Source organism: Monodon monoceros, unplaced genomic scaffold, assembly GCF_005190385.1.
Source record: "Monodon monoceros isolate NGI ecotype Baffin Bay Population unplaced genomic scaffold, NGI_Narwhal_1 Super_Scaffold_12, whole genome shotgun sequence".
Taxonomy (NCBI): domain Eukaryota; kingdom Metazoa; phylum Chordata; class Mammalia; order Artiodactyla; family Monodontidae; genus Monodon; species Monodon monoceros.
In genome coordinates, this window is record NW_021703768.1 from 164,075,088 (window position 1) to 164,101,950 (window position 26,863).

General features: G+C 55.8%; 2 protein-coding genes across 4 annotated transcripts in view; one reads left to right on the forward strand and one right to left on the reverse strand.

The window, feature by feature from the left end:
• The first annotated feature begins 436 nt into the window (after positions 1–436).
• Positions 437–4,074, forward strand: PTGER1 (prostaglandin E receptor 1). 2 transcript variants are annotated; one of them, XM_029216938.1, is made up of 3 exons: positions 437–554; positions 1,760–2,739; positions 3,341–4,074. In XM_029216938.1, exons 2-3 carry the CDS (start codon positions 1,780–1,782, stop codon positions 3,602–3,604), a joined length of 1,224 nt encoding a protein of 407 aa, XP_029072771.1. In that variant the 5' UTR covers positions 437–554; positions 1,760–1,779; the 3' UTR covers positions 3,605–4,074. The 2 variants fall into 2 exon arrangements, with proteins under 2 accessions (XP_029072771.1, XP_029072772.1); XM_029216939.1 differs by lacking the exon at positions 437–554 and adding an exon at positions 854–862.
• Positions 4,075–4,283: 209 nt separating this feature from the next.
• PKN1 (protein kinase N1) overlaps positions 4,284–26,863 on the reverse strand; it is a 23,504-nt gene continuing 924 nt past the window's right edge. Inside the window, exons 1-22 of one of the 2 annotated variants that reach the window (XM_029216935.1) lie at positions 24,046–24,113; positions 22,677–22,980; positions 21,036–21,187; positions 19,297–19,432; positions 15,904–16,049; positions 15,469–15,682; positions 14,459–14,653; positions 12,725–12,834; positions 12,490–12,633; positions 10,161–10,236; positions 9,937–10,078; positions 9,754–9,847; positions 7,964–8,043; positions 7,813–7,888; positions 7,639–7,730; positions 6,224–6,400; positions 6,000–6,062; positions 5,792–5,868; positions 5,447–5,589; positions 5,077–5,184; positions 4,909–4,989; positions 4,284–4,553 (exon numbers count right to left, since the gene is read on the reverse strand). In XM_029216935.1, coding sequence (XP_029072768.1) covers positions 4,350–4,553; positions 4,909–4,989; positions 5,077–5,184; positions 5,447–5,589; positions 5,792–5,868; positions 6,000–6,062; positions 6,224–6,400; positions 7,639–7,730; positions 7,813–7,888; positions 7,964–8,043; positions 9,754–9,847; positions 9,937–10,078; positions 10,161–10,236; positions 12,490–12,633; positions 12,725–12,834; positions 14,459–14,653; positions 15,469–15,682; positions 15,904–16,049; positions 19,297–19,432; positions 21,036–21,187; positions 22,677–22,980; positions 24,046–24,084 — 2,853 coding nt within the window. In that variant the 5' untranslated portion in view covers positions 24,085–24,113 and the 3' untranslated portion in view covers positions 4,284–4,349. Of the gene's footprint in view, positions 4,554–4,908; positions 4,990–5,076; positions 5,185–5,446; positions 5,590–5,791; positions 5,869–5,999; positions 6,063–6,223; positions 6,401–7,638; positions 7,731–7,812; positions 7,889–7,963; positions 8,044–9,753; positions 9,848–9,936; positions 10,079–10,160; positions 10,237–12,489; positions 12,634–12,724; positions 12,835–14,458; positions 14,654–15,468; positions 15,683–15,903; positions 16,050–19,296; positions 19,433–21,035; positions 21,188–22,676; positions 22,981–24,045; positions 24,114–26,863 lie in introns of those variants that run through there. The other variant, XM_029216936.1, reaches the window with a different exon arrangement.

Sequence of the window (26,863 nt, forward strand, 5' to 3'; positions counted from 1 at the left end):
CAAGGGGGTGCTGCTGTCCCCACGCAGGGATAGCCCTCCAACCTTGCGGCCCCGGTGGGGGTAGTAGCACCACTAAGCCGCCCCAGCCTGCCCTGGGCGACACTCACGTTTTCCACTGTTTAGATTTTATCCGCTTTATTAATGAGGTAGGCGAGAGGCCCACGCCTGGGAGGGAATGGGGCTGCTCCCGCCCCACCAGTGGGAGCGGGTCATGGGGGCCAGGCCAACTTCCCAGAGCCCCCCCCTTACTCAGGGGAGCTGGGGCCTGGGGAGCGGCCCATGACCATTGCCAGGAGTACAAAAAGGGGGTGTCTGTCACCCCAGGTCCCCTGAAGGCATGCGCTGGGTGGAACGGCCCCTGGAGGCTGGAGCGGGCAGCGGGAGGAGGCTGGGAGCGAGGAGCCGCCGGGGGAGGGAGGGAGGGAGGGAGGGAGGGAGCGGCCTGTCGGAGAGCTCGGGCGCAGCAGGCTAGGGCGCAGCAGGGCAGCCGGTGCAGTGGGGCAGCAGGGACCAAGCGGCAGGCGATGGGGACCCTGCGTCCCAGGCAGCTCCGGGTAAGAAGGCTGGGGCACGAGGATCTCCAGTGGGGGAGGAAGGCATGAAAGGATGGGTCCATGGCTCCCCCAGCCTGTCCTTCCTGTGTTCCTTAACTCTCAGCCCATCTCTCTGTCCCTGTTGATCTTACTGTCTGTCTAGCCTCCCTTCGCATATGACCTAGCAGGCAGTTCTGACCTCTCAGCCCTCACCAGGGGCTATCAAGGAATGGGTGGTGATGGGTTAGCCTTGAGGCCTCTGGGGCAGGGACATGAAGCTGGCAGGAGCGGAACTGTGGGCATCCAGGGTGAGGCAGCAGTGGGCAGAGGTAGGGCCTGGGTGAGAGACCGCGATGGGGCTCAGAGATGGGAGTGTGGGGGACAAGGATGGGGCTCTGGGGACAGGGACAGGGCTGTGTGGACAGAGATGTGGCCAAGGGGACAGAGATGGGTTTATGGGAACAGGGATGTGGTCCTGGGGAAAGAGACAGTGTGGTGGGGAGAGATGTGCCCAAGGTGGCAGAGGTGGGGTTGTGAGCATCTAGGATGGGACTGGAGTAAAGGTGACATAGTGATGGTCAAAGATGGGGCAGTGGGGTCAGATGGTGCCCTGGGATTAGAAATGGGTCAGTGGGGGGCTTCCCTGGTGGCGCAGTGGTTGGGAGTCCGCCTGCCGATGCAGGGGACACGGGTTCGTGCCCCGGTCCAGGAGGATCCCGTGTGCCGCGGAGCGGCTGGGCGCGTGAGCCATGGCCTCTGGGCCTGCGTGTCCGGAGCCTGTGCTCCGCAACGGGAGAGGCCACAACAGTGAGAGGCCCGCGTACCGCAAAAAAAAAAAAAAAAAAAAACAGAAAGAAAGAAATGGGTCAGTGGGTATCAGATGGGGCCGGGGGCCAGGAATTGGCTCTCAAAATGGGAGGTGGGTGTCAGATGTGGGTGGGTAAAGCCCAGAGGTGGGGTCAGAGACAGGTGAGGCTGAAGCCAGGTGACCCTGGTGGACAGGGCAATGAGGGAAGACAGGCCTGGAGCAAGAGATGGGCTGGTAAGAGGAAGAGGACAAATGGATCAGGAATGGGGCAGCCAGAGTCATTTGGAGTTGCCATGGACGAGGGTCCATAGAAGAACTCCATGGAGGGTGAGATGGGTCCTGATGATCTGAGATGGGACCACCAGCTGGTCCCAGGCCAATGGTGGAACCTCACCTTCCCCTCCTCTCCTCTCCCCAGCCCCACCCCCGGCACCTGACATGATCCCTTGCGGGCCCCTCAACCTGAGCCTGGCGGGTGAGGCGACCACGTGTACAGCACCTGGGGCCTCCAACGCCTCCGGCGGACCGCTGTCGGACCTGACGGGCGCGTCGCCCGCGCTGCCCATCTTCTCCATGACGCTGGGCGCCGTGTCCAACGTGCTGGCGCTGGCACTGCTGGCGCAGGTCGCGGGCCGTCTGCGGCGCCGCCGCTCGGCAGCCACCTTCCTGCTGTTCGTCGCCAGCCTGCTGGCCACCGACCTGGTGGGCCACGTGATACCGGGTGCGCTGGTGCTGCGCCTGTACGCGGCGGGGCGCTCGCCGGCCGGCGGCGCTTGCCACTTCCTGGGCGGATGCATGGTCTTTTTCGGCCTGTGCCCGCTGTTGCTGGGCTGCGGCATGGCCGTGGAGCGCTGCGTGGGCGTCACGCGGCCGCTGCTGCACGCAGCCGGCGTCTCGGTGGCCCGAGCGCGGTTGGCTTTGGCCGCGCTGGCCGCCGTGGCCTTGGCCGTGGCGCTGCTGCCATTGGCGCGCGTGGGCCACTACGAGCTGCAGTACCCGGGTACGTGGTGCTTCATCGGTCTGGGCCCGGCGGGAGGCTGGCGCCAGTCGTTGCTCGCCGGCCTTTTCGCCGGCCTCGGCTTGGCCTCGCTGCTCGCCGCGCTCGTGTGCAACACGCTCAGCGGCCTTGCCCTGCTGCGCGCCCGCTGGTGCCGCCGCTCTCGACGGCACTTCCCGGCTGGAGGCCTCGACAGCCGCCGTCACTGGGGAGGCGGCGGACCCCGCCCGGCCTCCGCCTCGTCCGCCTCGTCCGCCTCGTCCGTCGCTTCGGCCTCCGCCACCCCCGGCGGCTCCCTGGGCCGCGGCTCAGCGCGGCGAGCCCGTGCCCACGATGTGGAGATGGTGGGCCAGCTCGTAGGCATCATGGTGGTGTCGTGCATCTGCTGGAGTCCCCTGCTGGTGAGGGGTGCACATGCCCCTCCAACCCTGCTCCTTCCCACGCCCTCCGTGACCTCTCCCACCCTTTTCCATCCTGGGATACCTGGGTCCTCTCTCTCTGACCCAGCCACGGCACTGCCCCCTCGAGGCCCCACCTGCCAGAGTCCACCCTTTGCCCTCTTCCTCTGACGTCCCACTCCTCCTCCCAGTCCCCGTATCTTACTCCTTCCTGGGGTCTTTGTAGTTCACCCGACCCAGGCAAGGTTCTCCTCCAACCCCACCCACCTAAGTGCTTCCATTCCCTAGCTTCCTTCCACCATCACCACCCCTTTTCTCTTCTCCCCTTCAATCCCCTGTCCTTTGGGATACCTGGGACTTCTTTCCTGCCCAAGCACACACCCACTGAACGCCTTTGCTTCTGCCACGGTCTCTAAGGCCCCCACTTCTTCTCCCCTCTCTCCACAGCTCCTTCCCAATTAGATTCCCATTTACCCTCCCCGTGACGTTCCGTCCATCCTCACAGCCTCCTTACCTTCAGACACTCTCCCATCCATCTCAGCCCTACCCTTCGCCGGTGCCCTTTTCTTACACCACCCACCGCTCACACTGTCTTCTCCCACAGGTGTTGGTGGTGCTGGCCATCGCGGGCTGGGGCTCCAGCTCCCTGCAGCAGCCGCTGTTTTTGGCCGTGCGCCTCGCCTCGTGGAACCAGATTCTGGACCCCTGGGTGTACATCTTGCTGCGCCGGGCTGTGCTTCGCCAACTGCTTCGCCTCCTGCCTTCAAGGGCAGGTGCCAAGGGCAGCCCCGGGGGGCTGGGCCTAATGAGCGCTTGGGAGGCCAACTCACTGCGCAGCTCCCGGCACAGTGGCCTCAGTCACTTCTAGGCGCGCCCGGCGCGGCTAAGCCAGACCACCCGGGGCCGGCCTCTGGTCCGCAGCTCGGAGACTTCGGGGAATAAAAGCTTTTTGCGGACAAGCCCAGGGCGGTGCGTCCCGTCGGGGCTGCAGCACCCTCGCGGCCGCGCGGGAGCGGCAGAGGTGCTGTGTACGCCTCCGGGGTGTGCAGTTCCGGGACTAGCCACGCGGGGGCGTAGAGACGCAGAGCCGGAGTCGCAGGAGCACGCGCACAACGCCGTGGCCGCAGTCTTGGGGCGGAGGCTCGGCTGGGAGCAGAGTGGGAGGGTTGGGGGCCGCTTTTCGCCCCTGCTGCCGCCATGAGTGACTCCCGCAACCATTCGCTCATTGTGGCCCTGAGCTCCCCCACACAACCCCAAGTCCCCACCCCCCAAACTACGCCCCATCACTGGCCTCTAACCCCGAAAGTTCCTCAACACAGCTCCAAGCCCCCTCCCATGGCGGCCTGCCCATGCTCCCCACCACAATAACAGCCCCGAGTCTCCACCATCCCTTGGCCCCCTTCAAACGATCCCCCACCACAATCCAGGGCCTCTCCCCATCACTCCCTACGCCGCCGGCCACCCATCACATCCCCTCCCAACTCTCCCCACCTCCAAGCACGCCCCCCACCCCCATTACTGCACAAGAACGGACGGAGATGCATGGATAGAGCAAATCCCAAAGGCCTTTTTAAAAACTGACAGCTCGGTGGGGGCAGAAGTGGGGGAGGGGGCTAGCAGCCCCCGGCCACAAAGTCGAAGTCCCGGAAGGCTGCCTGCTCTGTGGCCGTGAGGGGCCGAGCGTCGCGGGGTGGGCTCAGCGTGGGGGCCTCCCCTGTGAATTCCTCGTCGAAGTTGCTGACATCAGTGCGGCCCGCCAGCGTGGGTACGAAAGGCGGCGGCAGGCGCCGGGCCAGCAGGGCATCCCAACCCAGTGTCTGCAGGGCAGAGAGGGGAGAGGTCAGCAGGGGAGGCTCAGAGCAGAGCGCAGGAAGGCTTTGCTCCTTGCACTCTGTCTGGCCTTGGATCTGTGGGGATCAACACAGGAAGTCACAAGATAGAGGGAGGGAAAGCGGCGGGCCTGGGGGCTCAGGAAGGATCACCGTATGAGTGGGGGGAGGGGCCTGGGCTCCAGGCCAGCCTGGAGTGGATGTGGGTGTAGGAGGGCCAGTGAGGGTAAGGGAGAGGGAAGGAAAGGCAGGCAGGTGTCAAGGGGAGGCGACAGTGTTGGAGGTGAAGCCACTAGGTCTTGGGTTGGGGGGATGACTGGGTCCTGGGAGTGGGGGACCTCACCCTGAAGAAAGGCTGTTTTTTCACATCCTCTGCATCCCTCTCGCTGGATCCCAGCCTCCGCTCTGGATTCCTCCGCAGGAGCTGGGGGGAGGGAGTTCTGTGTCAGTGTTCCTCTTCCTAGTCCCAGAGCCACTCCCCTGGCCCACCCTAAGTTGCGGGGGTCCTCACCCTGCGCATGATGCCGATGGCTTCAGCTGACAGGAAGCGGGGGTAGCGAACCTCATCGTTGACAATGCTGTCAAATACCTCCTCCTCGTCATCCCCTGGGAACGGGGACTGGGGACAGGAAGAGCCAGGGTGAATTAGGCCCCTCTGGCCACACCACACCCAGCTCCACCCTGGGCTCCCATTGCACTTTTACAAGGCTCACTTGGGAGGGTAAGTACCCCAATTTACAGATGCAGAAACTGAGGCTAGGGAGGCAAAGCCACCTGTCCTCAGACAGCACATAGTGGAGGCCAATTCTGACCCCCCTCTCCCCCTCCGGGTATATACAGGTTACTGGGGACAGGCAGGGCGGAGTGGCCTGGGGCCTCACCTCACCGACCAGCATCTCATACAGCAGCACGCCCAGCCCCCACCAGTCCACCGCCCGAGTGTACGATGTGTCTGTCAGCACCTCAGGTGCCAGGAACTCCGGGGTCCCGCAGAAAGTGCTGGTCCGGTCCCCATAGCCCATCCCTGGGGGCAGCAGGGCCATGTGAGGTTATGGGGGAGGTCACAGCTCTAACCCAGCCCAGCATGGGGTGATCCAGACAGCCAGCCCCGTCCCACGACCAGGGTAGGGGATAACCCAGGTAAGGCTGGGGACTCCACTCCCTCCCCTCTCTGTCTAAACCCCAGAGGCCAGTCCCTCAGATCCCAGTCTCCCCCCGCTCATCACCCTCCTTGCAGAGGCCAAAGTCTGCAATCTTGACATAGCCCTCGGTGTCCAGGAGCAAATTGTCCAACTTCAGGTCCCTGTGGGGGAGGGGATGGGAGGATGTAAAGAGGGATGAGTGGGAATCTGGGTCCTGCCTGAAGCCTCAGGGTCCCCCAGTGGGCAGAGCATGCATGCACGGGCATATGCGTGCGCGCACACACATACACACCTGTAGACAATCTTGTGTTCATGGAGAAACTGCAGCCCCAGCACCACACAGGCTGAATAAAAGCTGCAGAGAGAGGCCGGTGTGAGGGAGCTGGGCTTCCAGGAAAGGTAGAGGGTCACATAAGGCTCCCACATCCTCAAAAGCCCCCCATTACCCCATAACTCCAGGAGCTGGGGGGAGGCAGGGCCTGTGGGTGGAGGTGTGGGGTGGGGGACTAGGCTCACACAGCACGGGGCTCCGAGAACACATCACTGTGGATGTGCAGCATCAGGTCCCCGCCGGCCGAGTACTCCATCACGAAGCACACGTGCTCTGGTGTCTGGAAACAGCCAAACAGGTTCACCAGAAAGGGGTGTCCCGCGCTGGTCACAGCCGCCAAGATCCGCTTCTCACACATCAGGCTGGGCAGGATGGGGGTGGGGCAGGGGTCAAAGACTACAGCAGCTCCCTACCACCAACCCGCCCACCCCCTAGAGTTCTCAATCATCAGATGTTCGTCAAGGGCCTTGCATGGCTGTGCACACTTGGGCAAGCTGCTTAATGCTTCTGAACATGCTAACCAGGCACCCAGAATCCATCCATTGTCCTAGTAACAGTCCTAGTAACTTCCCTTTGGGAAACCACCAGAGGGACTGTTATTTCCCTTTGGAGCACCCCATCTCCCTGGCCAGGAATTGGCCCACAAAAGGGCAAGCCAAGCCAATGGGGCTCAATCTCAGGATTTCTGCTGGAATTATTAAGGAAGAAGAGCTGAAGTTTGCAGATGAGCCTTAAACTGCTAGGGTGGGGGGCATCTCTGTCCCTGCGAGTGGACTGCAAGCAAAGCCCACACAGACAAAAGCAGAAGTGAGAGATATCAACTGAGCACCTGTGCACAGCCATGCCTGAAGGTAGTCCACCCCTGCACTTTTCGGATGCAGAGCAATGAATTCCTGTATTTGCTTAAGCCTAAATTGGGTTCCTGGTTAATAAAAGGATGTCAAGAAGATTGGGGACAATCTCAGGTATCTACAGGGGGCAGGGCACTGAGCAGAATGCTCTAGAGTCATCCTCTCGTTCATTGCACCCGGCAACCCTGCAAGAAAGGCATTATTACTCCCCTTTTCTAGAAGGGGAGCCTGAGGTTCAGAAGGGTGAAATGAACTCCCTAAGGTTTCTAAGCACATCTGTAGCAGAGGTAGGATCTGAACTCAGGGTCCTGACCCCAGTACAATGGCACCATTAATAGCACAGGCTTCAGAACTCGAGTCCCTAAGTTCAAATCCCAGACCTGCTGCCTACTGCCTATGTGACCTTTGGGCAATTTGCTCAAACTCTCTGTGCCATCAGCAGAATGGGGACAGTAACAGTCCTTACCTCTTAGAGCCGTTGTGAGGAATTCGTTACTAAATGTAAAGCACACGGTGGGTGCTTTCTCGGAGTCGTTATTATTGTAAGTATTGGGGTGGCCAAAAAGTTCGTTCGGGTTTTCCTGTAATACAGAAAACCCCGAACGAACTTTTTGGCCACCCCAATACTAGCTTAATAAGTCCAAGTGACTGTTACGAATCACTCTCACAGCAGCTCCAAGGAGGGGACTGCTCTGTCTCCCATTTCCCAGAAGACCAAAGTTCTCAGAGGGCCTAAGCAGGGTCCCCACCTCTCCACCTCGTCTCGGGCCACAATGTCCCCTTTCTTCAAAGCCTTGATGGCAAACAGCTCCCCGCTGGGCCGGAATTCGGAGAGCAGCACCTGGAACCACAGTGGGCAGGGGTGGCCTTAGTCCTGGAGGTCTGGACCCCCCAGACTCCCAACTCCTTGTCCCCCGCCTCACCTTCCCAAAGTGACCCCGGCCCAGCACCGCCAGGAACTGGAAATCCTCGAGGGTCAGGGGTGACTTCCTCAGAGGGCTGTGGAAAGAGGAGGCTGGTGGGGAAGGGACAGTGGGCAGGGGTGGTGGGTGGTGGCCAGGGGAGGGATGTCACCTGCACAGGGTGGGGCCTGGGGTCTCCTGGGTCTCTGAAGGCAGCTCAGGAGTGGTGGTAGTTTCCTGGATCAGAGAAGTCTGTGGCAGACAGAGGAGGTCAGAGTACAATAACCCATAACCACAATAGCCACCAAGGCTCTTGTCACCAATGTGACCTCACCTCTCCTCCCCCACCCCTCCTCACTCAATCCCCCTTCAGCCACACTGTTCCATTCACTGTGCCCTGAACACACCAGGCATGTTTCCACCCCAGGACCTTTGCATGGGGCTGTTCTCTCCACCAGGAACTCTCTTTTCCCAGCACCTGCACTGTTCCTCCCTCACCTGCTTCAGGCCTTTATTCAAATGTCACCTTTGAAGGTGGCCAGCTGACTGCCATATTAAATAACTAACAGAAGCTCCAACACTCCCTGTCCCCTTTCTCTGCTTTATTTTTCTTCCCAGCACATTCTATGCTGTATTTTATCATTTACCTACTTATTCCCTTTATTGGTATTAGGGAATACCACGGAGTGACCTAATTCTTTACATCATAAACATATATAACTTTGAGAAGAATCAAAATTAATAATTTAAGTGGGAAAAATTTACCTACTGGTCCATCATTCTCCACTATAGAGACAGTTCTAAAGATTCAATCAGCGCAAACAGGTGTACAGTAGGAAACACAGTCCTCTCCTGCCCCAGCTGCCCTCCCCAGAGCCAGCTGCTGTTCATGATTTCGTGGGTACCTTTCTAGATGTATTTTATACCATTCAAGCATTTTGGTGGGCATGTGTGAATGTCCATCATAGATGTCCTGGACTGGAACTTCTAGGTCAAGGTAATGCCCATCTTTAATTCAGCCAGCTGTGCCCTCCGAAGGAGATGCAGTGATTCACATGCTTTTCCTGCATCCTCCCCAGCGTTCAATGTTATTCAACTTTTGTATTTTTTTTTTGACAAACTCATCTAATTTAATGAGGCATCTCGTTTTAATTTAATGCCACGAAGCATATATTATTGTTTCCATTTTTTTTAGAAAATGAGGTATAAAATGCACTCGGTGAGGTGGGCAATGGAAAGAGCTCTCACATACGTATCTACCCAGATGCCCGTCGCCTAGACCAAGGGTTGGTAAACTCCATGCTTTGTACAGTCTGTAAACTAAGAATGATTTTTACGTTTCTAAAGGGTTGGGGGGAAAAAATCAAAAGAAGACTGATAGTTCATGATCCATGAAAGTGACAGACATTCACTAAGGCTTCCTGGCACACAGCAACACCCCTTCATGTCTGCCTGTATCAGGTGTGGCTGCTTTCTACGGGAGCAGCACTGACTAGTCATCTCTGTGACCTTCTGCCCCACAAAGCTGAAAATACTGCCTATATGGCCCTTTCCAGAAAAAGTGTGCTGACCTCCGACCTAGATCAAGATGCAGAACATTTTTATCATCTTTGCCAGGCTCTCTTGTGTCCCCCCTCCTATCAATAAACCCCCGCCCAGAGAAAACCACTAACTGGACTTCTGTCATCGACATGAGTTTTAAATGTGATCATTTTACAGGGCAGTGTACTAAACACAGAGAGGTGAAGCTGCTTGGCGTGAGTCACACAGCTAGGAGGCAGCAGAGCAGGGACGGGACCCAGGTGGCCTGGCTCCCAAGCTCACGTTTTTATCCGGGATAGAGAACAGGACCCCGGTTCTGGCAGAGGTGTGCTGTGTGACCAGGGAAGTTCCTGGCGATCTCTGGGCCTTGAGTGGCAGTGGAGGTCCCCTAACACTGCCCAGGCCAAGGGGGAAGCTCACCAGACTTGATGGGCTGGAAGGAGGACCCAGAGGGCTCTTCTGGGGTGAGCTGTCCAAGTCAACCCCGAGGTTCAGCTTCTCCACAGATATGTCGCTGCAGCAAAGGGAAGAGGGTGCATCTAAGACCTAGCATTCCGGGAAGCAACCAGAGGCAGCCGGAACTCCGGGGCCCTCCCTCCTTACCCTGTGGACCGAGCCTCAGGTCCTGGAGAAGCCCCAGGGCTGAAAGTGCCTGTGGCAGTGGCATTGGGGATGAGCCTGCGAAGCAGCCGCACCCAGGTGGCGACGTCGATGTTCATCTGCCTAGCGCGCTGAAATGCCTTCCCTGGGGAGACAGGGGCAGGTGTCACCCTCTGTGACACTCCCGGGACCCCTGGTCTCTCCCCTGCCCCAGCCCATCCCCTCACCTTGCTGCTTGGAGAAGATCTTCTTCTGCCGTCGGAGCCGCGGTATCCTCTCAATGACAGGGTTGCGGAAGGTGACCTGAGGGAGGGGCTAGCGTGAGGACCCTCGCCCACCTCCAGGCAGCTTGGTGGGGAAGCCCTTAGGATCATAGGTGTGCACGCCCATATGTTTCGGGGGTTCTGATCGCTGTGGCATTGCGTCCAACCACAGAGTACTATGCATCGTATTAAGGGGTCATAAAGCCAATCCATCCTTCGACAGGACCACCTCCTGAAGTGCCACCTTGAAAAGGCAAGAAGGAGGCAAGCAGGCCCTCCTCCAGGGGTGGGGAGTGGGTCTGATCCAACGAGATGTACATACAACTCCAGCAAACAGGTCCTACACTTCACCTAGTGTCCCGATTGCCCGAGTGTGGTCCCCGACCGGCAGCGTCAGCATCACCTGGGAACCTGCTGGAAGCGCAGATTCTCAGCACCGCCACCCCAACCTGGACCCACCGAGTCAGAAACCCCGGCGGTGGAGCCCCGAAGTCTGTGTTTCAACAAGCCCTCCAGGTGATGCTGGCGCCCACCCACGTGGGGAAACCACTGGCCGAGTCGAATTCTCCCGACTCCAACGCATCTTCTAGAAGGTGCTGGAGTCACAGAACTGTGTGGCTTTATGGGTGTCCAATCTGGTCCCCTCTAGCCACGTGTGGCTATTTCAATTAAGTAAAATGAAAACGTCCGTTCCCCCAGTCACACTAGCCACACTTCAACTGACTAGCAGCTACTGTATTGGATGACACAGATATGGAACATTTCTACCTACAACAGAACTCAACGATTGTAGGCTCACTGACAACAGAACTGCAGAAAGTCCTACAGGCTGGTGCTTTGGGGAGAACAAAATAGAATGTTATAAGTAAACCTTGAAAGCAAGAAGGACTGCCTCAGAACTTGTCCCCCGGGCCACCCACCTCTATCGTCCACTTGGGTTTTGGACAGTCTTCCTAATAGAAGAATAGTTTCGTGGCCCTACCACCTGAAGTCTGCCCTTCTCTGCTCCTTTCCTTCAGGAGTCCTCGATTATGAGATCACATAAGAATTTCCACCTGGATAGTAAAACAGCCCTTGAATATTTTAAGAATTTTTCTAGATACTTTTTCAAGAAAAAACTACGTGTTGGGAATTAGTGAAAATTTACTAATGTTTTTTTGAATTTTGAAAGCACTTTTTGAAAGCACTTTTTAGTGAAAACTTAGAGTAATATATATTTGGTCTCTGGTAACCAAGGAAAAGCTTCTTTCAGGTTAATCTTTAAACTCACTTGAACCCAATGACTCACTTGATATTTATCCCACTCCCGAAAACAGAGTTCATTATACAGCTGTATTTTATACTGTGCATTGTGAACTGTTTCTCTTTCACATTTCTGATCTCTTTCACATGGTCTGATCTTCTGGCAAAGAGAAGCGGTATTTAAAAATCTAAGCAAGTAGCAAAAAAAACAAACAAACAAATTTCCTCCTGGGTTTAAGGACATGGGGAGACACACACATACACACACACACACGTATACATATATACAAAAAAACAGGACACATGTATATGTTAGGGGCAAATTTAAAGAATTTTTGAGGATGATTCTGGTTAAATGAGGGCGCCAGTGACTTTCTTTCTCTGTGGCTCATTTCCTCCTCTATCAGATGTGACTAATAATGGTCCTGTTTGCACTGGGTCATTGTGAGGACTAACAAGTCAATGCCAGTACAGTACTTCGAACAGGGCCCAGCCATACTACAAGGGGTCAGCTAGGAATGTTATTTAGACTATGGGCTCTTAATCAGGGGACCCTGGCCATGTCTGGAGACATTTTTGGTTGTCACAACTTGGAGCGGGGGGGTGGGGGTGGGGTTGCTACTGGCATCCTGTGGGTGGAGGCAGGGGGTGTTGCTCAGCACCCTGCAGTGCTCAGGACAGCCCCTGCAACCAAGAATGATCCAGCCCAAATGTCCATAGTGCCAAGGGTGGGCTACCCTGATTTGGACCCTAACCCTGACATCACTGCGGAAGGAATCTCTCTGCTCAGCTGTGGCTCTGGTGGCAATCTCCGTAATATGTTGCTAGGTTTTGCTTTTCTTTTCTAGCTTGACAAAATTTTGTTGTTTTTTTTTTTTCCTTTTTTAATATCTTGTTTCAGAACAAAACCAATCCCAGCTTAAGTCGTGCATTGATGTGACTAATTATATGTACTTTTCTATCGAGATTCAGAGACCAGTGGAAAACACATCTTCCCCTTCCAGAGCAGGAGATGCCAAAGCATTTTCTCAGGGTCGGGGTCAGGCTGTACCTCAGCCACCAGGCAGCCCTGAGGTTCCATGTCCAGCTGTACTTCATGCCTCTCATTATCCAAGAAATCCTCCAGCTTCAGGAATTTGAGGGCACATAGGCCCCGCTGGTCCCGCCAGAACACAGCCAACTCCAGCTCCCGTGCCTCAAGGGAGAGAAAGAAGGCCGTCATTTGGGGTGCCCGAGGCCTCAAACTCCTCCTCCTCCAAGCCCTGTCATCCCCTAACCGAACTCACCCTCTCCAGCTCCAGGGTGAAGCTCTGGTCCCAGGCGTGGGGACCACACGGCTTCCAGGATGTCTGCCCCACCACTGTGTTATCCAGCTTGAGCACAGTGCTCACCTCACCTGGAAGAGGGGTTGGGGTAGGCTGTCAGGAGATTCTTGCAGGCCGAGGGTAATCTCTTGTATCTTATTAAAGAAATCTTCTCCTCCCCCCCACAATATTCTGCTGTGCTATCTGACAAAGCTTTACAGTTCTGCCTTTCACATTAAGGCCTTTAATCCATCTCCAGTTGATTTTTGCACGTGGTGTGAGGCGGGGATCCAAATTCACTTTTTGCTGTATGCAAGTTCCGGCAATATATTTCTAAGTATTTACCCTAGAAAAATGCAGGCAAGTATACATCGGGAGATGCATAAATATAATGCTTATATAACAGCCCTAAATTAGAAACAGCTCACTGTCCAGGAATTAATATATAAATTGTAATATAGTCTTTTTAGCTAAACCATGAAATGGCTGATATTCAACTATTTTTTACCTAAAAAAAGACAGCAATTTGACACGCCTCACGACATGGTAAAATGAATGAACTACAGTTTCATGCAACGATAGGGATGAGTCTCCCAAACAATGTTGACTAAAAGAAGCCATTACCATGAAATACATTCTGTATGATTCCACATATATGAAGTTCAAACATAGGCAAATTAAACTACATTGTTTTGAGATGGTACATGGGTGCTAAAACTACAAAGCAAAACAAGGAAATGATAACCGTGAGAGTCAGGAGAGTAGCTACCTCTAGGACAGAGGAAGGGGCTGGAATTGAGGATGGGGCATGAGGGGGCTCAGAGAATTCTACTTCTTGACCTGGGTGGTGGCAACACAGATGGTTACTCTATTGTTATTCTTCTTTTATTCATACTTTTAAACATGTACGTATTAGCTTTTTTCACATTGTGGTAAAATTCACATAACATACAATTTACCATTATAATCATTTTTAAGCGTACAGCTCAGTGGTATCAAGTACGTCCACACTGTTGTGTAACCATCACCACCAGCCATCTCCAGAACTCTTTTCATCTTCCCAGACTGCAACTCTGTCCCCACTAAACAATAACTCTCCGTTCCCCCCTCACCCTCAACCATTATCTCTATGAATCTGACCACTCTGAATCATATAAGTGGAATCATGTACTACTTGTCTTTTTATAACTGGCTTATTTCACTTAGCGTAATGTCCTCAAGTTCATCCATGTTGCAGTATGTTTCAGAATGTCCTTCCTTTTCAAGGCAGAGAAATATTCCATTGCACGGATGGACCACATTTTGTTTACCCATCCATCCGTCAACAGACACTGGGTTGCTTCTACCTTTGACCATTGTGAATAATGCTGCTATGAACGTGGGTATACCAATATATCTTCGAGACCCTGCTTTCAACTCTTTTGTATATTTACTCAGAAGCGGGATTGCTGGATCATATTGTAATTCCATGTTTGATCATCTGAGGACCCGCCATACTGTTTTCCTCAGTGGCTGCACCACTTTACATTTCCACCAACAGAGCAGAAGGGTTCCAATTTCTCCACATCCTCCTTAACAGCTGTTGTTTGTTTTGTTTTGTTTTGCAGTATCCATCCTAACGGGTGTGATGTACTAATTTTTAAGAATGTTACAAATGTGGGAAATCCAGGACCCCCCACCCCATCTCATCCCTCCAGACCCTCAATGCCCACTCACCGGAGTTCTCGGATTCCGCTTTGAGACTGCTCCGGCCACTGAGGCTTCCACTTCGGCTGTAAAGGCCCCGGGCTGGGCGGCTCAGGAAGGGGGTGCGGCTCTCAGGGGTCCCGGGCACCCCCACTGAAGGTGAGGGGTTCCAAGGGATGGTCTCTGGAAGGTCTCTGCAGCCCACTACACGCACCTCCAGGGTCCCTGAGAGAGGGGCAGGCTCATGACGGGGGAGGGGGGGGTCACATCTGGGGCAGGACGAGGGGAAGGGCCTGCAGGTAAAGTGGGCATGTGCAGAAGTGGCCAACATGCAAGTGGGAGGTGGTGAGGGACTGTCAGGGTGAGGCAGGGGGTCTGATGCAGGGATGGCTGTGTCCGGAAGTGAGAAACATGGGACAAGGGGAGGGGTGGGTCAATCTGGGGAGGGGCTCTGGATGCTGGGGTTTAGTGACAGAAGAGAGGTTCAGGGTGTAGGCTGAAGGTCCAGGCGGTGGTGAGCCAGGTAGGACTAGGAGTCTGGGCTTAGATTCGGCGGGCTGATCTGAGGTCTGACACTGGGGCTGGGGTCTATGGTAGGGCTAGTCTGGGGAGGTAGTAGCTGAGGGATCTAAGGAGGGAGGGGCTGGCCAGCCTGGGCGTTGAGGGACAGAGGTTCAGGGCTGAGGGTTCTGAGAGCAAGGGACTGTGAGACTGGGCTGGGGGACTCTGGCTGGAGAAAAAAGGCAGGGCCATTTGGGGAGGGGTGGCGAAAGTGAGGATGGGGATGGGGACAAGAGTCCCTCAGAGGGCAAGGCGGGGTGGGAAGTCCAGGTGCATACGGCTGTCTGGCATGGGAAATGGGGCCCAGGTCCAGAGGGCTGGGGTGAATGGAGAAGGGAGGGAACAGTGGGATGGGAGTCCAGGGTTGGGGAGAGTGGAGATCCCGGTTGGGGGTCTCGGGGCTGGGGGACTCAGAGGGGTCAGGAGTCCAGAGCTGCGGGAGGTAGGGTCCGGATTGGGTGGGGGACGTCGGGACCCACCTGTGAGCGGCGCGGGCTTGCACAGGGTGCTATAATGCATGGCGGGGAAGGGCCCGGCCAGGCGGGCACTGAAGGCTGAGGACGAGGCCGCAGCAAGCTCCTCGCGCAGCAGCCGCCCCTTCGGGTGGTCAGCGGGCAGCTCCCCGAGCCGCCGCTCCAGCGCCTCCCGAAGCAACCCCAGCTTCTGGTTGGACTCGGTCAGCTTCTCCTGCGCCTGTGGTGGGAGGAGCCTGGCCGGGCTGGGGGCGGGATCCAGCACGCCCCTCCCCAAGTGCAGACCCAGGCCCCGCCCCCAGACTGGCTAAGTCCTACCTGGAGCTCCTCCCTGGAAGCCCAAGCCCTCAGCCATTTGGGTCCTACCCCTGGGCTCCCTGAAAATGAGGTCCCACCCATCGCTGAAGCCCCACCCCTCTGGGTCGACACCGCGTCCCTCACCTCGCAGACAGCCTTGCGGTCTGGGGCTTTGGCAGCGCTGAGCAGGCGCAGCACGTTCTTGGCGCCCTCCGCCACAGCGTGCTCGACTCGGAAGTGGTGCCGCAGCTCCTCGATGCGCAGCTCCATGGCCCCCAGGTCCGGACTCCCTGTGGGTGTAGGACACGAGGCAGTGAGGCTAGCCTGGGCCCAGGTCCAACCAGCCTGGTCCCAGACACGCAGCCATCTGCAGGAACAAGCACTGGCCAAAGACGGCCATCAATATGCATCACTTTCTCCCAAGGTGAGGGGTCATGGTGACACACTCACACTGTCACCCACAGGCAGACGGCCACACTTCCACCCAGATGCTGTCCCTCTTTTATCCAGATGCTCTCACACCCACATGGACGGTCCCAGGGATGTAGTTAAGCTGTCACCCGGGGACAGTCATATATACAGGCACACCATTAACAAAGTCTTAGGGACAGATACATTGTCAGGGTCCCACTCCATCCCCAGGGACTGTCGCAGGGATACCATGGCAACTGGATAGGATATAGTCACACAGACACAAGGACACTTAAAAAAAAAGAGTAACTTTCATTCATTGCTAATGGGAATACAAGTGGCTTTCCAATGGAGGCAGTTTGGCCATTTCTATCAGAATCACAAATGTATTTACCCTTTGATTCAGCAATCCCAGTTCAGGGACTTTATCCCGTAAAAAACACCTCTGCAGGGACTTCCCTGGTGGCACAGTGGTTGAGAGTCCGCCTGCTGATGCAGGGGACACGGGTTCGTGCCCCGGTCCGGGAAGATCCCACAGGCCGCGGAGTGGCTGGGCCTGTGAGCCATGGTCTCTGAGTCTGCGCGTCCGGAGCCTGTGCTCCGCAACGGGAGAGGCCACAACAGTGAGAGGCCCGCGTACCACAAAAATAAATAAATAAATACATAAAAAAGAATCCGCCTGTCGATGCAGGAGACACGGGTTTGAGCCCTGGTCCAGGAAGATCCCACATGCCGCGGAGCAACTAAAGCAACTAAGTCCGTGCGCCACAACTACTGAGCCTGCACTCTAGAGCTCACGAGCCACAACTACTGAGCCCATGTGCCACAACTACTAAAGCCCGTGCGCCTAGGTGCTCCACAAAAAGAGGAGCCACCGCAATCAGAAGCCCGCGCACCGCAATGGAGAGTAGCCCCCGCTCACCGCAACTAGAGAAAGCCCGTGCGCAGCAACGAAGACCCAATGCAGCCAAAAATAAATAAATAAATTTTTTTAAAAAAAACACCTCTACACGGTTATTCACAGCCTTCCTTCTAAGAGCAAAAGATTGGAAACAACCTCATTTCCTCCAGCAGGGGTCTGGATAAATGCATAGTGACCACCCACCCCATGAAATACAATGTAGTTGGGAGAACAGGAACAGTGTCACACAGACATCGTCACACTGTCACTCACAGGGTGACAGTGGCATTATCACTTTGTCACCAGTGTAGGCACTGGAACACACACACACACACTGAGGAACACACACTCTCACAAAGATGCCATCACACTGCCACATAGGGACATTGTCACAGTGGTGAGGCTATTACATAGATATATGCCTTGTCAACCCCCAGCAAAGGGACACAGTCACAGGGGCAGAGGGAAATGGTCACAAAACATAAATACCCTTATAGGACACAGTCACAGAGTGGCAAAACTCCCAGGGCTCTATCTCCAGCCCAGGGAGAATCAGAGGAACACAATCACACTGCCACATGGATAAGGCATAGGGACAGGTAAAGAAATGCCATCATACTCTCACATAGGCAGGGCAGCATCACTGATACCCATAGACACAGAGACCCAATGGCACAGGGACAGGCACAAGGATACACTGTCACCCAGGTGTAGGAAACTTGTCACTCAGAGAAACAAGGCCACGGTCACCCTTATCCAAGGCTGTAGATTCCAAGGACGGTCTCGCTGTCCTGCACAACGACCTAGACTCAGACTTGGGCACTCAGACAGTCACAGTCACCCACAGCTGTGTGGCACCCACCGGGACTGCTGTCACATGTGCCCAGTCATCAAGGCTTTTACACTTATGGGGACAAAATCAGGCTGTCACCAAAAGTTACAATGTCACCCAAAAGCACAGGGACGTGATCATACCATCACACACTGTCACTGAGAAGCCCACGTAGGCATTCAGAGTACAGACGAACAACCACACAGTCACGCTGACACCTCCCCGCTACAAAGACACACACATTGTCATCCGAGTTCCAAGCCCTATTGCTATGGACTGCACGTTTGTGTCCCTGCAAAATTCGTACGTTGAAACCCAACCACCAATATGATGGTATTAGTTGGTGGGGCCGCTGGGAGGTGATTAGGTCATAAGGGCTGAGCCCTCATGCATGGGATCACTGTCCTTATAAAAGTGACCCCAGAGAGCTCTCTTGCCCCTTCTACCAGTGAGGATGCAGTAAGAAAGCAGCTGTCTATGAATCTGGAAGAGGGCTCTCACCAGACGCTGGATCTGCCGGCGCCTTGATCTTGGACTTCCCAGCCCCCAGAACAGTGAGAAATAAATGTCTGTCGTTTACATACCCCCACCCCCAGTCTGTGGTATTGTGGTACAGCAGCCCAAATGCACTAACACCCACCAAGAGCTGACACTTACCTCTCATGGTGACACAGAAGCTACCATAGTTACAGGGCAGGATATTATTACGGAGGAGCTGCGGCTCCATAATATTATTATGTATTGTGTGCATACAACCTCTGGTCCCCATGGTCAGCATCACTGACACACATCAGTAGCACAGATAATCTTCTCTGCACACAATACATCAAGACCCTGTGACAAATTCAGGCTAACAATGGGGTTGAGACACCCCCAGGCATTCATACACTGAGACACACAAAGGAACACACACACACCGTGGACACCCACAGTTCTACACCACAGGGGCCAACGTGACAAGGCAACCACCTAGTCCAGGGGTCCGCACATTATTTCCGTAAAGAGCCAAAGGGTAAATATTTTTGGCTTTGTAGACCACACAGGCTCTGTTGCCACTACTTGGCCCTGCTGTTGCAGTGCAAAAGCAGCCTTAAGTGATAGTAAATGAATGGGCATGGCTGGGTGCCAATAAAATTTTATTTGAAAAAAAAAAAAAAGGCAGCAGTAGCAGATTTGGTCCAAGAACCGTAGTTTGCCAATACATGATCACGTGCAAATCTGAAATAGGACAAAATGGGAAACTGAGGCCTGGCAAGGGTCAGGAGTGGGCTCCAGTCACGTGGTGAGTCACAGCACCCACCTCCCTGCCTCAGAAAGGGACCCCTCGTGGGGCTGGGAGCTGAACTCTCCAAGGTGGAATGCAGGTGAGGCTTTTTCAGGGCAAGGGACTCACCTTGGGCCTCGTCTGCGGCCGCCTGGCTCTCCAGCTGGCAGGCCTGCAGCGCCCGGCGGAGCTGCATGCGGATGACGTCAATCTTGGTCTTACTGTCCTGCAGCATCTGCTGGGCCGTCAGCAGCAGCTTCCGGTCCTGGAGGCAGAGATGGGCCATGAGGGAAAGGCTGGGCGGATGAGGGTCTGACCACCAGTCCTGCTGTCCACATCGTGCAGGCCCTGGGTGACCCTGTGACAGAGCATTCACGTGTGGGTGTGATAACATGTGCCTCCGTGTGCTCCTGGGTGCTGATGGGAGATGTCGCCCATGGCATTTGAATCCTGGCTCTGCCGCCTAACAGCTGTGTGACTTTGGGCAAGCCGCTCGACTACTCTGGGCCTGTTTGCTCATCTGCAGGAAGGGGAGTACTAATAGCGCCAACCAACACTGGGCTGAGGATTAAAGGAGCTAACCTGTGTGTAGGGCTCAGAGCCGTGCCTTGCACCAGCAGGCACTGTGTTTGTGTCAGCTGTCAGAATGGCGTACGTGTGTAAGTGTTCCCCGTGGTGGGTGTCGCCTTGACTGTAGCCACGTGGGTGAGTCCAAGGGTGACTGGATGTGAGACAGTTGCAATAAGTGGAGTCCCGATGTTTGTGTGTGCAGATCAAGGCACAGCGATGACTGGGCATAGCCAAGGACCCCGTGTTGTGTACAAGCACCGGACACTGGTTGTGGATTTTTCCATCTACATGGTGCTGTGTTTCAAAACCAGGCACTGCTAACCTGTGGTCAAAGAAGTCTGTGTACTGACCGAAGGGGGCAGGAGGGAACCCTTTCTGGGTGACAGGAAGTGTTCTGTATTTCGATGTGGGTGATGTGTACCCAGATAAAAATTCATTGGTCTGTACACTTAAGTTTTCTGCACTTTACGTCCATTTGTTACACATCAATAAAAGGTAAAAAAAAAAAAAATTCTGCATGGCTTGTGCCCTCCCACATAATATTCGCATTTGTGTGTGCACACAGGCATGGGTGCTCTCTGGGTCTCTAGCTGTAGGTCTGACTGTGCTGTGGGTGTATCTCTGGGTGTTGGTGCAAACCTGTGAGTGTGTACTCAGTGTTGGTACAACTGGGCGAGCACCTGTGTGACAATTCTGGTCTCTGAGTGTGAATTTAATAATGTGTGTGTCTGTGTGTCTAGGCGGTCCGTTGGCCTGTGCTGTGTGTCCGGGCGTTATACGATGGTGTGTGTCTCTCTGTACCTAGAGGCTGCGCTGGTGGTCATCCTGCCCGTGTTTATGAGTGTTGTTACTGATGTGGCTCTAGATCTTATGACGGTGCATGTGTGTCTGTGAGTCTCTAGGTGTTGTCGTGACCATGGCTGTGTCTCTAGATGTTAGGATGATGATATGTGTGCACCTAGGTGTCGATCTGCGTGTACAAGTGTCAGAGAGAGACCACCAGCAGTGAGAGGCGGCGTGTTGCCCTGACCATCTCTGGGGGTAACTGAGTTTGGGGGGACAATCTCTGCCATGTGTCTGTCTGACATCACCCACAGTTACCCTGTTTCCCATATGCCCCCATGAGCTGACCGCACCCCAGTCCTGCTGCAAAGCCACCCATCAGCCCCTCTGTCCCCAACCCAGAGGACCCCAGACTCCCAAGGGAGCAGATGTAGGTGCCACCCTGCCCTCCCCAGACTGTATGCGCTTGCGGGTGTACATGCACACGGGGCGGGGTGCACTCGCGCTGCCTCCACCTTAGTGCTGCCGTTGCTGTACGTCTGGATCATGTTTTCCGCCCCATGCTTCACCTTCAGCTCGATGGCCAGCTGCTTCTCCAGGCCGGCCACGCGACTCAGGTTGGTGGCTGAGCAGGCTGGGCCGCCTGCACAGGGGGACTGGGGGGCATCTGGAGGGAGTAGATGGGGCAGAGTCACCACGGCCCTCACCTCCATCTGCCCAGGTGGTTCTGCCCCAGCTGAGAGGATCCACCCCCGGGGCCAGGGAGAGGAAGAGCTGGGGACCAGGGTCCAGAGGGCCCAACCACCCCAGCCCTTGTAGGGAAACCCCTGCAGGACTGGGGCAGGACCAGCATGAATGAGCACAGGCAAGTGTCCAGGTGTGCGCTGGGTCCTTGGTGCTGGTGTGACTGTATCTACCTTCGTACGGAAGTCCCCAACTACTTACACAGCTGTGTGGGCATCCGTGGGTGTGGCGGTGGTTAGGTCTGTGACCCGCAGGGTGTTGGCATAACTGAGCGAGTGTGTGTCTCCCCAGGTGCTAGTGTAACTGTGAGATTCGAGGTGTTAGAATGACTGTGTGAGATTCTGGGTGCTGGGGGTGACTCTAGGCATATGCTTCCGACTATTGGCACAACTGTGCTTTCTGATCTCCCGGCACTGGTACAACTGTGTCCACGTGTCTGGGTGCTGGTACAGCCGGACATGCATGTCTCTGGATGCTGGCATGGCTCTGTGAGTCTCTAGTGACTGTCCAGGTCACTCTGGGTGCAGCTGTGACCGGATGAGGTTTTAGGGGTCGGCTGAACTGTATCTCTGAGTGTTGACATGACAATGTTGGTCTCTAGCTGTTGACACACCTAAGTGGTATATGGGTGTTGGGCTAAATGGTGTTGAGTCTTCAGGCCTTGTCCGATGGTGTGCATAAGTCTCAGGCTGTTGACAGGTCGGTGGACGTCTGTAGGGGTTGGGCAGCTCTGTGTGTGTGTGAATCTCTGGGGGTTGGTGTGAGCATGTGCGAGTCTCTGGGTATTGTCTGTGTGTCGGTGTGACTGTGCGTGCATTTCTCCGGGTGCTGGGTGCCAGTAGGCAAGTCTCTGGGTATTCATATGATAGTGTGTATGCCCTTAGGAGTTGTCTGGGTGCTGGTGTGACCGTGTGTGAATGTCTCTGGCTACTGATGTGATGTATGTTACACCTTTGTCTTTGGTTGCAAGGTGAAAAAGTTCTGCAGATCCCTTGCACCATAATGTGAATCTACTCAACACCACTGAACTGTACACTTAAAAATGACGAATTTTGTTATGTGTTTTTTGATCACAATTGAAAATATTTTTAATCAATAAAAATTAAAGGTATTTTAGAAAGAGTCTTGGGGGTTGTCCGGGTGCTGGTATGACTCTGTGAGCCTGGATATTCGTGTGACCCCGTGTAAGCCCTTTGGTGTTGTCCAGGTGTGGGTGTGACTGTGTGTACCTTTCTCTGGGTGTTGCTTTTGGCCTTTGGTCTGCCTGTATTTTGAGGCTTGGTGCTGTTGTGACCGAGTGTGTCTCCCTGGAGGTCAGAGGCGATGGGCTGGCCTCGCTCTAGGACACAGCGGGTGAGCCCTGGGCAGTGGAAGCCCCTGCTGTCCCGCATCCCCGGGGAAGCCTGGCTTACCGTGCACGCCAGCCGCGGGGTCGGGCAGCACCACATGGGCGTGCAGCTCCTGCAGCTGCTGGTGCAGCAGGTCGAGTCTGCGCGAGGAGCCGCGCAGCACCAGCTCCACGGGGCCGAGGTTGCGGCCCAGGTCGGTGGTGGCCCGCCGCAGGTTCTCGGCGCCCTCCTTCAGCTTCAGCTCCTTGCGGATCTCCCGCCGCAGCCGCTCCCGTTCCAGCTCCAGCTGCTGCTGCACCCCGGGGGCTGCCAGGTCGGCACCCGCCAGGCCCAGCTGCTCCAGCAGGGACCAGCTGCGTGGCTCGCTCTGCGGAGGACGGAGCAGGGTCAGTGGGGCCAGGAGGACTCTGGGGTGCAGACCGTGCTCAGCCGACCTGGCCTGGTCCCCTCCCAGACTGTAACTCCTGACACAGGGCCTGCTCTGTGTCCTCTGATTGGCACCCCCCCGCCCCGCCACCAAAAGTGGGAGGTGAGGCAAGGCCCTGTCCCTGCTTTCAGACATCCCCAAACCGCGAAGTCCCGAGGGCAGGGGCTTCTTCCTTCCCTGTCCCCTCAGACTAGGGGACCACAAATACAGTTCAATCTCCCTTCATCTGTCCTTATGCAGTGGGATTCTTCAGGTCAGATCCCATCACCCCACCACTGTGCCCCCCAAGCTAGGGGGTCCCCAAGGACGGGCCCTATCTCCCTTCCATTGTCCTCCCAAATTAGGGGGTCCCAAGAACAGGCCTTGTCTCCCTTCTGTTGCCCCCCAAATGACAAGATCCTGAGGGCAGACCCCTTTCTCTCCTCTGCTGCCCCCCTAAACTAGGAGGTCCCAAGGGTAGGCTCCATCTCCACTCCCCTATCCCCCAAATTATGAGGTCCTGAGGGCGGGTTTCATCTTCCCTCTGCTGCTCCCCAAACAAGGAAGTATCAAGGGCAGGCCTCTGATGCCCCACCAAACCATAAGGTTGGGGTCCCAGGCCCCTTCTCCTCACTGCTGTGCCCTCAAACTAGGATAGGAGGTACTGAGGGCAGGCCTCACCTTCCCTCTGCTATAATCCCAAATGAGGAGGACACGGGGCGAGGCCTCATCTATCCCCTGCTGTACCCCCAAACTAGATCCCGGGGACAGGCCCCATCTCCCCTCCTTTCATCCTCTACAATCGGCACCCTAAAGAGCAGAGGCCTCTCCCTTTCCTCCTCTATCTCCCCAGCCTGGAAGCCCAAAAGGCCCCAAACAGTTTCATCTCTCAAACAGAAAACTCCAAGTCTAACACCTCATCTCCTCCCTTCAGTCCAAAACCGAGAGGTACAGAGGGCAGAGCCTCTGGCCTGTGCCACTTGGGGTCCTCTTCTGCTGGCCCCCCACAAGGACCCCAGCCCGCACCTCCAGCTCCCGGTCCAAAGGGGGATTGGCCTCCGCCATCCTGGGTCCCGGCTGAGGGCCCCGCCCTCTTCCTGAACCTCAGCCTTGCCAGGGCCTCTCGCCTGCTACTTCCTCTTTCCTGCTAGCTCCCAGCAACCCCTGCAAAAGGCCAGCTCTGGGCCTCTGGGGCATCTAGAGGGCCTTCCTCTCAGGCCCCACTCCAGGCCTGAGCCGGCTTCTCTGGAGGCACCCCAGGGATGACCCCTGCTCCCTGTCCCAAGAGGATGCCCAAGGCGTACACAGCGTGCACACATTCACAGGCCCACTAGTGTGGACATGAAAAGCAGCCTCCCCCATGTATACAGGCTCCAGGGGCTGGCTTGGGTGTGCACACACTCTCATACACCTATAGGCATGTGCACGCATCACAGGCTAGCAAGTGTGTGCACACCCCCTGCGTCTACCCCTGTGCACACTTATATGCAAACACCCATGAGTGCTTATATGGGTGGCCCAGCCCCCTTCCTGCAGATGCAGCCTGTCCCAGCTTCCGGATTCTTCTCAGCTCGGTCTCTCGCTGCTGCTGACCACAGCTTGGAGGCCTAAGGGGCCTGGCCAGCCCAGCGGCACCTCCTTGAGGCCCACATTGTGAGGAGGCAGCGCTGGAGGGTTGGGGTGAGAGTGTCTCTATTAAAGCTCAAGTATGGTAGCAGTTACTACAAGCTGCACCCAGTTCAACTAATGCAACCCCAGGAGGTGCTATCATCACCCCATTTTCTTTCTTTTTTTTTTTTGGCCATGCCGCATGGCATGCCGGATCCTAATTCCCATGCCCCCTGCAGTGGAAGCACAGAGTCTTAACCACTGGACTGCCAGGGAAGTCCCTATTATCACCCTATTTTCAAGATGAGGAAACTGAGGCCTGGAGCGGTGATGTAACTTGCCCAAAGTCCTACAGCCAGCAGAAGGCAGAACTAGGATTTCAAACGGGAATGCCCAGAATCTGAGCTAGGTGTCAGCGTGGCATGAACAGCCCCACATACGTTATCTGCCGCCGCCATGAGAACCCACTTCAGAGATGAAGAAAGTCATGGTTGGCTCCCGACCAACCTCAAGGGCAGCTGCCCCCAGGGAGGATTTACTTCAGGCCAAAAACGTCACTCCCATGATCCTACTGACCCCTCACATTTATCCTAAGCAACTGCCATAATTCTCCCCCACTTTACAGGTGAGGAAACTGAGGCTCAGAGAGGTGGCAGCAGCAGTTCTCCATGGGGGAGGGGATCGCCTCCACTACCACCCCACTTCTGGGGGGCATGTGGCAATATCCAGAGACATTTTTGGTTGGTTGTCACAACTGGGGGTGCTACTGGCATCTACTGGGTTGAGTCCATGGATGCTGCTCAACATTCTACAGTACACAGGACAGCCTCCATCTCAAAGAATGATTCAGCCCCAAATGTCAATAGTGCTGAGGCTTAGAAACCCTGGATTAAAGGACACAGATGCACACGCTGAGCTGCTGACCATGACCCAGGAAGGATTTCACAGCAGCCCCACCTGCAAGGTGCCGGCCTGGTCTACGTCTTTCCCCATCATGAAAACCCTCCAGCTACATTTTTTTGACGGCAGAACCAAGGCTCAGAGAGGGAAAGGCACAGGGCCTAGGACACACTGTTAGGAAGTGACAGCTCTGGAATTTAAACCCAGGCTCACCTAATACCACCTGCTACCAACCAGGCCCCACCTGCCACCCAGCCCCACCCTATCCCCAGCAGGCAGAGCAGGGGTACAGCCAGGAGCAGGGCCAGGTCAAATGAGGGAAGTCCAGGCAGGCTCCCTCAGCCCCACCTCCTCCAGCAGCTGAGGCCTGAGAATATGCAGAGCAGGGAGGGAGGGAGGGAGGCCCGCCCTCCTGGGTTCTCCTCTCTTGGGTGACTCACTCCTACCTAGGGCAGGGGTCACCTGAGGGCCAGCATGATGAACCCATGAATCAGGAGCCTGGCCTGGCCTTGGAGAATCCCTGCTCCCCCAACTCCCACCATGAAGCAGGAGACCCCAGGTCCAGAGGGTCCATCTTCCAGAATTCCCCTCTTCCCAGAGTGGCCAGGGACCTAGACCCCATGTCCGGAGATTTCAATGCTTTGGGCGTTTCCGGAATCTGGACAGGACATCCGTTTGCTGGACACAGAACGGACAGGCACACACTGGGACAGACAGAGGGACAGTTTAGCAGACCCAAGCAGCCACGAGAAAGGAATGACCAGGACAGGGGAAGAGAGCAGGAAGGAGATGGGAAAGGGGACCAGGTCACAGGTCCAGCCTCGTTCCAGGAATCACAGCCTCCGTCCAGGTCATGTTTGCTACACGCCAAGCGCATGCATGCGCCAGGGGATTCCTACACAGCCCTCCCAGGGCTGAGGTGTAGAGGCAGAGACCCCAGCCCTCCCCAGCCCCCAAGGTCTGACCTTGTGTGATCGGCAACACCAGATACGCCCAGCTCCTCGGCAAGGCTGGCAGGCCATCAGCAGGACTGGGATGGGGGATGGGGGTCATGGGACAGACACAAAGGGGATGTGGGGGCAGGTGCAGAAGGAGACGAGAACCCAGTTACACAGCAACCACAGGACGACGGAAGGATGATGAGGCGCTAATGGGGGCACCAGAGGTATAGGACATGTCTCAGATTTGGGTCACTGAACGAAAGAAGTTTCAGAAGTCACCCTGGCCCTGCTAGCCACAAATAGGGAAGGTGAGTCCAGGGCTGTGATGTCCACAAGGTGGCACAGGAAGAACCTGGCTGGGCGGCAGGTTGGTGTCAGTCAGCTGTGCCTCTGTG